The following is an 8247-nucleotide window of genomic DNA, read 5'->3' on the forward strand; positions in this document are numbered from 1 at the left end:
AAGTTACGGGGCACTAACCAATACATGAACCGTAGAGTTGTGTGTTTGATAAACGGTTAATATAAGACAGCTCGTGGCATAGCATAAAATTTTGGTTATTAAATGAGCAAAAGACACTGACTGTATAGTACAATAATTGTTATGCCATCTATAAGTACATGTACAAATAAGGCACAAAGGAAAATAATTAGGAAAAATTATAATGTTAACAAAATGTTAACGACAGTTTTGAACTGTTTTCATTTACTTTTTTTGAATTTTGTTATCTTCTGATTCTTTTCCAATTAACATGGTTTACATCTATGATAGTATTGCACTTTTAAATATTAAGAAATTTAATTGTGAAAAATGTATTATTCCATCTTTGATGATGTCAGTCACAGAGTAACTATTTTTTCTGGAAATGCCTTCTCCACCACCCCTGTAAAATATTGAGAACATCACAAGAAAAGACCAATTCATAATTTCCTTCATTTGTGTGGCTTCTAAGGTAAAAAGGAAAATCTTTGCACAAAGCCTAACATGGCTACATTTAGTCGTTGAACTTTTATGCTTGGAAACATGCCAAACAATCTGCCTTGGCAAATGGCCCCCAGGGCCTACAAAAAGGTGCATTGTCATCAGCCTCTGGTATATGAGATCCTCTGGAATTATCCGAGTGAGAGGGAAAGAATAATCTCCTTATGGTCACAGTGGCTGCCGGTCTTCTTTGACACATAACTTCTTGGTAATCTTTCCATTAGACCAGAACCTAAACAAAATTTCTAGATTGGTTTATCTTAACTCAGAATAAAACATAATGAATGCACCAAAATGTAAAAACAACTTATCTCAAGGAAAACAAATATTATAAAAATTTTCATCTCCTTAGTTTTCATATTTTATTTATAACAAAAATTTGAAGTTGACAAATTTCCATACAGATAATATAAGAAGAAAGTTTTTTCATGAATGTTGACTCACACACAGTAAGTATTATTCTCAAAATTGGAAGATTTTGTTTCACATTTTACTTCAGATGAAATAAAATGGGGACTTTCTCAGAATAATATATTAATATATATTAATGTATATATTAATATATACACATATCATTTACTCTCTACCCTAAGTAATGTCAGGGTTTGTGAAACAAATGTAGAGTTGTCAGAATCAGAGTCTACAAGCAAAGTATACATTTTGAAAATATAATTTTTTGGAAGAAATTAGATTTTGATTAGTTATCTCAGGAAAACATCACATCTTTTATAAATTAATACTTATATATTGTCTATAATTTTAGTGTAGCTGACTAAAATCCCCAAGGGTGAAATTTATTGAAAATTATTATTAAATAATATTGGAAACAAAAGGGCAGTAAATTATATAATAAAACTGTTTCCTCTCATTTTTTATTACATATCTACCTCTTTTCTCAAGTTTTCTGAAATTATTTATAAACGAGATTGTAGTATTATAAGCCTTCTCTCTGAAGGAATATATCTTTGTAGAATCAGTGTCAACATTGAATTGATCCGACTTTGGATAAGTTACTCCAACCTTCCATACTCTTTTTTTCCTCACCTAAACTATGTGGATAATAGTAGTATCTATGGTATAATATTTTCAGGTGGATTAAATATGTTAATAAAGGAAGCCATTCAGAACAATGTCAGGTTCATTCTAATTATGCAATATGCTACATTTTATTATAACATATGCAAATGTTAATTTGAACTTATATCTGTATTGGCAATAAAATTAGTCTCTTTAGTCATATTCTATAAATTTATTAGCAATTTGTAGAAGGTTAAACTAATTATTAAATGCTAGGTCATTCATATAAACAAAAATTTTTTTTTTATTGTTTTGTTTATTTTTTTTGAGTCGGAGTCTGGCACAGTTGCTGGGGCTGCAATGCAATAGTGTGATCCCAGCTCACTGCAACCTCCGGCTCACTGCAACCTCCGCCTCCCATGTTCAAGCGATTCTCCTGCCTCAGCTTCTCCAGTAGCTGGAATTACAGGCGCCCCTGCTACGTATCAGCTTTGATTTCTCAGCAGTTTAGAGCAGGTGAACATGATGGGTAGAAGGAATGACACAAATGTGGCTGACTTCATCCTTACGGGACTGTCAGACTCTGAAGAGGTCCAGATGGCTCTGTTTATGCTATTTCTCCTGATATACCTAATTACTATGCTGGGGAATGTGGGGATGATATTGATAATCCGCCTGGACCTCCGGCTTCACACTCCCATGTATTTTTTCCTTACTCACCTGTCATTTATTGACCTCAGTTACTCAACTGTCATCACACCTAAAACCTTAGCGAACTTACTGACTTCCAACTATATTTCCTTCACAGGCTGCTTTGCCCAGATGTTCTTTTTTGTCTTCTTGGGTACTGCTGAATGTTATCTTCTCTCCTCAATGGCCTATGATCGCTATGCAGCGATCTGCAGTCCTCTACACTACCCAGTTATTATGTCCAAAAGGCTCTGCCTCGCTCTCATCACTGGGCCTTATGTGATTGGCTTTATGGACTCCTTTGTCAATGTGGTTTCCATCAGCAGATTGCATTTCTGTGACTCAAACATAATTCATCACTTTTTCTGTGACACTTCCCCAATTTTAGCTCTGTCCTGCACTGACACAGACAACCCTGAAATGCTGATATTCATTATCGCTGGTTCCACCCTGATGGTGTCCCTTATCACAATATCTGCATCCTATGTGTCCATTCTCTCTACCATCCTGAAAATTAATTCCACTTCAGGAAAGCAGAAAGCTTTCTCTACTTGCGTCTCTCATCTCTTGGGAGTCACCATCTTCTATGGAACTATGATTTTTACTTACTTAAAGCCAAGAAAGTCTTATTCCTTGGGAAGAGATCAAGTGGCTTCTGTGTTTTATACTATTGTGATTCCCATGCTGAATCCACTCATTTATAGTCTTAGAAACAACGAAGTGAAAAATGCTCTCATTAGAGTCATGCAGAGAAGACAGGACTCCAGGTAGTTAAAATAGCAGAAATGGAACATTTAATCTCATCTTTTCTTTCATTCCTATTGGGTATTTTCTTAGTCTCTCTATAAAAACAATTGAATCCTTTAATTTATTTGCATTTCTGTTGTGCTGCTCTTTGCTTGACTAAACATGATTTAAAACATTTCAAGGCATATGTTTTTAGAAATCCAAATGGTAATTAGAATCATAATATGTGTGTCATGTTTTGAAGCAACTGATGTGGAAAATAAGAAAATATGGTTGTCATTTTTAATTATATTATTCAAATTCTTATGTATGCTTCAATTGTAGATAAATTTATTATGGAAAGAATATTTGAGACACGCTGATAATAGTTTTAGATGTTATTCCATTTATTATGTGGGGAAGAATCATAGCAGAGTGGGTAGGAGTACTTACTTTGGAATAAAATTTTCCAAGAGTTAGATTCTAAATATGCTACCCTTTTAGCTGTATAGCCATTAATATGTTACCTAAAGCTTAAGCCTCCTTTCCCTAAGTGCGCAAGATAAATAATAACTCCAAATCTGATCAGAGGGTAGTTGTAGAGTATTTAAAGCGATAATAATTAATGCTTCCCCTTATCATTAGAAGACCTACATTACTGCACAATGCCTTTTTTCAAGAATGTAAACTCATGTTTTACAAATTACTTTTGGTTAATTTAACTGACAGAACTAAAAAGAAAAAAAATCAGCAGCTCACAATTTTGGATTTCAGAAGTAAAATATTTCAGTAGAATTATGTTATAGAAAAAATAGCATATATTAATATAGTGTTAGAGAAAATTTGAAAATATTATAAAATATTGAAGAAAATAGAAATCCTCTTCAAATATTGAGTTTTGGCTGCTCTTCCTGTGGAGTAGCCATTCTTTTGTTTATTTACTTCTCTAATAAACTTGTTTTCAGTTTTAGAAAAACAAATATTGAGTTTTGTGCATGTTTTTCTAGATCAATAGTTTCAAATATGTGCACATATATAACGCATATAAACAAAAATTTCTATCACTTTCTACATACTGATTTTCAGCTTTCTGTATTCATTTACAAGTTTAACATTAGATAATCTCTTTGTCATCGACAAATCTAACAAAGTTTTTCTTGATACATGGGCACAATCAAGTCTCATTTCACAATGTTTTGGACTTGAAATATAAATTCATCACATTAAAAAATCTACATGCAGTGATATGTCCTTTGCATGCTAAACAGGTGAAAACTGGATTTCTGTAATGTGTCAAATTGCTTCTTTATTAAAATCCTGTGTGTTTTTAAAAATCATTGCCTTTCTCCTGTTTTCTACAGGTTTGTTTCAGTTTTAAAATAACTCCTTGACTTAAATGCTTTATTCATTGATTTTACATTTCAATACAGAAAAGATGTAAAGCAAAGAATTGACAATGAATTCAGTTGTTGTGACATCCCATCAATTTTAGTCAGGTAGTGTGCTTAAATGTCTTTTATTTTTAAATGTTTTCCTTACATATTCTGGAAACACAGTTTTGTTTTTATCTGCTATTTAAAGGATATTTTAGAAGCTAGTTTTTATTTTCCAAGTATTTGTCTTTTTTGTTTAAACTTTTGTAACAGTTACTAGATAGATTGTTTTCATTTATATATTGAAATTTGTTTTGTTTATAAAATTATATTTGATTTTTTCTAAGTGCATTTTGAATGTTTAAAATAGACTGTATCCTCTATTTTAGGAGTTAACATTTTAATAAAATTTCACTAATTCAAACGGTCAACTAATTTATTCAAATCTTTTAAATACATATTGTTTCCTCTTTCTTAATTTATTTCACAATTTTGTTTATCAAGTATTAATGCCATGTAAAATTATTATAATTTAATTTTTGCTTTGATATTCATTTTTTCAGGAATATGTATTTATAGATCCCTGTATTTGTTTTCATTTGCAATTAGAAATAAGTATTTAATCGACATTTATTATTTAATAATATGTTTTTGGCTCATTCTTATCTAATAAATGCATAATGTAAGTTCATGTATTTACAGATTCTTTCCATTTTTCTATTTATTTCTATAAGCTATGGTTTTATCTTGCTTTCATTTATGTCTACTTCTATGATTTAGAAAATGGATCCTGTCAATTTGGGTTGCAAAGATGGCCAACAGAATCTATCACTTTGTGGTCAACACATGGTGAGAAATTGCTTACATTCTAATTTAATGAGGACCACCCTATCATCTTCATAACATAGGCTAAAACATATTCACATAATGTTATTAAAAAGTATACAATAATCTATGCACAACATGAAAGATTTAGACTGTTCACATTTGGCCTATACTTTCCCTATTATATTGGTGTAAAGTATATTTTATGTAAGATATTTTCTAATTGAAGACATAGTTGTCTGGTTCATAGTGTCATGCCAAAATGCCCTATGATATAAATATGAAAAAAACCCTGTAATTGAGTATGGGAAGATATAAACAGCTATTTTTACTTCCACATAATTATGGCTAGAGGAAAACAGTAATAATATATTTTTCTGAGCACTTTCCATGGTCAGGCAATATTCAAAGGCTTTATGTATATCTAATTAACATAATTTATTGTTATAATTTAACTGTCAGGTCAGTACTTAGCAATATGTAAAGTTTAATCTCACATTAATGGAAAACCACCCTTTACTTGTTCAAGCAGACTTAAGAATTTTCTTGGAATTTTCTTCTTATTGAACACACTTTACTTCCTTTCCATCAGCATATTAAGGTGATTCTAAATATAGACTATATTTGGTGTCTGTTTTAACATGTTTTTGTCGCCATTGTGGCCAAGATAACTATATTTTCCACTTCAGAATTATTGCTTCAATATTGTAGAATGCACCCAACTTTTTTTCTTATTCCTCTTGAGTCTAATCTCAATGTAGGAGCCAGAGTTATACTGTTAAACAGCAGGTTAGATCATAATTTTTCTTCACAAACCCTATATAATATTTCTGAAATACTGCCCGAAATTTTCCATTTTCTTTTTCCTGAAACTTTTTTTCCCCAAAGATAACTGCATGATTTTTTTCTTATCCTTTTATTGACAAGAAAATCTCTCACCACCCTATTAAAACTGGTACCTGTTCACATCCTCTTTCAAACGTTCTTTTTTTTCATAGCAGTTATTCCCATCTGATGTTCTAAATATTTTTATCATGCCTTTTATTTTGTGTCAGTTTTCCCCTATTATCGTGTAAGCTCTGAGCATAGGACTTTCCCCCAGTACCTAGAACAGTACCTTAATAAATGTATTTGAAGACTGAATTTTATAGATCATGAAACTGGAACACAGAGAGATTCAATAACTTCTCCCACTTTTTAAAAAATACGATGGTTTACTACTATAATCTCATTGAAACAAATAGAATTTGATATATTTTTAAAGACATTAAAAAAACAGAGGTTGTTAAAAGGTATATGCTGCTAATATACATTCTCTAGGGCTGCTGATGGAGGATGGTGTGATTTTGCCAGTACTAGCTAAATCTCAAATATATACGTACAGTCCAATTTACAGAAAAATAACTCAGTAAAGAAAGACCAGTTTATGTAAGATATTGTCTAACTGAAGACATAGTCCTCTGGTTCTTAGTGTCCTGCCAAAGTGCCATATAAGTATGAAAAAACCTGTAATTCAGCATAGCAAGATATGAACAGCTATTTTTACTTCCAAATAATTATGGCTAGATGAAAATAGTAATAATATATTAATTATTATATTGATGGGATGATGCTGGCGAGAAAATTTGTATTTATCAGAATACAGGATTTTCTGATCCAAAAAATAAAAAAAAATTAAAATGATTCAGAAACAGAGAGACCCAACTACAACAGAAGTATTCTTAAATATAACCTGCAGAATTTTCTCTGTTTTATCCTATTACTCTTGATCTGACTAGACTTTGTGGGAGCTGTTTTTCACAAGGCAATCCTAGGACACAGGTTCTTTTGTGTTATTGCTCTATTTTCTCCTTGATGTTGTCCTCTTCTATGTTATTGAAGAGAGTTAATCTAGTACGTTGTCCACATTCCAGTCAGAAGAAAAGGTGAGATTTTTTGACACTGGGAAGGCAATTTCAAGCTCACTGTTCATATGGATGGTTTTTATGAATGTATTCAATTTATTAAGTTGGCATAGGACTACCCTGGTTACCCATTTCTTCTGATGTAAGCTTCTTTAGAGAATTGTACTTTTCATTTAACAGTTTTCATTTAAGTACTTTTCATTTAAGTTTATTAGCAAAATATTGTTTATAATATTCTTCTTTTCTTTCCATACTTGTGGGGACCATAATAAAATGCCTTATTTCATTCCTGATATTGGTAATATTTATCCTCTCTCTTCTTGGTGGTGACCCTGAATTATGAAATGCACGGTTTATGTATTATAGTTTAAATAAAATAATCTACAACATATCTTTTCACATAAGACCCTTAGGGTAATGTCAAGTCAGATCTTCTCTTCCATTCATTTTGCTATTTTTTGTGATAAATTTTACTGTTACGTGTGGTTTAAACCCAGAATGCACCAGCATAGTTTTGCTAGATATTTATTTTTTAAAGCAATTAAAATGTCCAATATTTGTTATTTTTTATTTTCAGTTATACATTTTTAGTGCTATTTCTTTATTTGTGTGAAGCCATGTTTTTTTATGTTATTACAGACCCTCTACTTCAAAAATAGTTGGAGCACAAGTCTCTTGATTATCAATTATTTCAGCATAAGTAGGCACTGAGCATGTGTGTAGGTGTGTATGTATGTGTATTTATTTTCCTGAAAATAGGCTTCATTTAGTTTCACTTTTTGTATGTCTCCTTCCTGGGATCCTCTTCCTGGGATCCTCTTACCTTCTTGGACCAATGGTTTGATGGATTTCTCACTTTTACAAAATTATTCACCACTGTATCTTCAAATGCTTCTCAAGCTTCCGTTCTTCTCCATTATTCTTCTGTTTGTTATTAGACTACTTGACATTGCCATAGAGTTCTTGTATACTTTTGTTGCAACTTTTTTTCTTTAACTTTCTTTCTCTTTGATAAATTACTATTGGTTCATCTTCAGGTTCACAAATTGTTTCCTCATCCTTATGGACTCCACCGATAAGCTGGTTGAATGAATTCTTTGTCTGCAATATTGTGAGCGTGTGTTTGGAGAGTTGGGTGGGTGGCCCAGTACTTCACTGGACACTTCCTGTAGTCACTATCTGATGAAATTTCT

General features: G+C 31.6%; 1 protein-coding gene across 1 annotated transcript; it reads left to right on the forward strand.

The window, feature by feature from the left end:
* Window positions 1-666: 666 nt before the first annotated feature.
* Window positions 667-4623, forward strand: LOC101140964 (olfactory receptor 8H3). Its single transcript, XM_055354962.2, has 2 exons — window positions 667-968; window positions 1867-4623. The coding sequence occupies exon 2, from the start codon at window positions 2059-2061 to the stop codon at window positions 2995-2997; it is 939 nt and encodes a 312-aa protein (XP_055210937.2). The 5' UTR covers window positions 667-968; window positions 1867-2058; the 3' UTR covers window positions 2998-4623.
* Window positions 4624-8247: the final 3624 nt, after the last annotated feature.

This window comes from Gorilla gorilla, chromosome 9, assembly GCF_029281585.2.
Source record: "Gorilla gorilla gorilla isolate KB3781 chromosome 9, NHGRI_mGorGor1-v2.1_pri, whole genome shotgun sequence".
In the NCBI taxonomy this organism is placed as follows: Eukaryota; Metazoa; Chordata; class Mammalia; order Primates; family Hominidae; genus Gorilla; species Gorilla gorilla.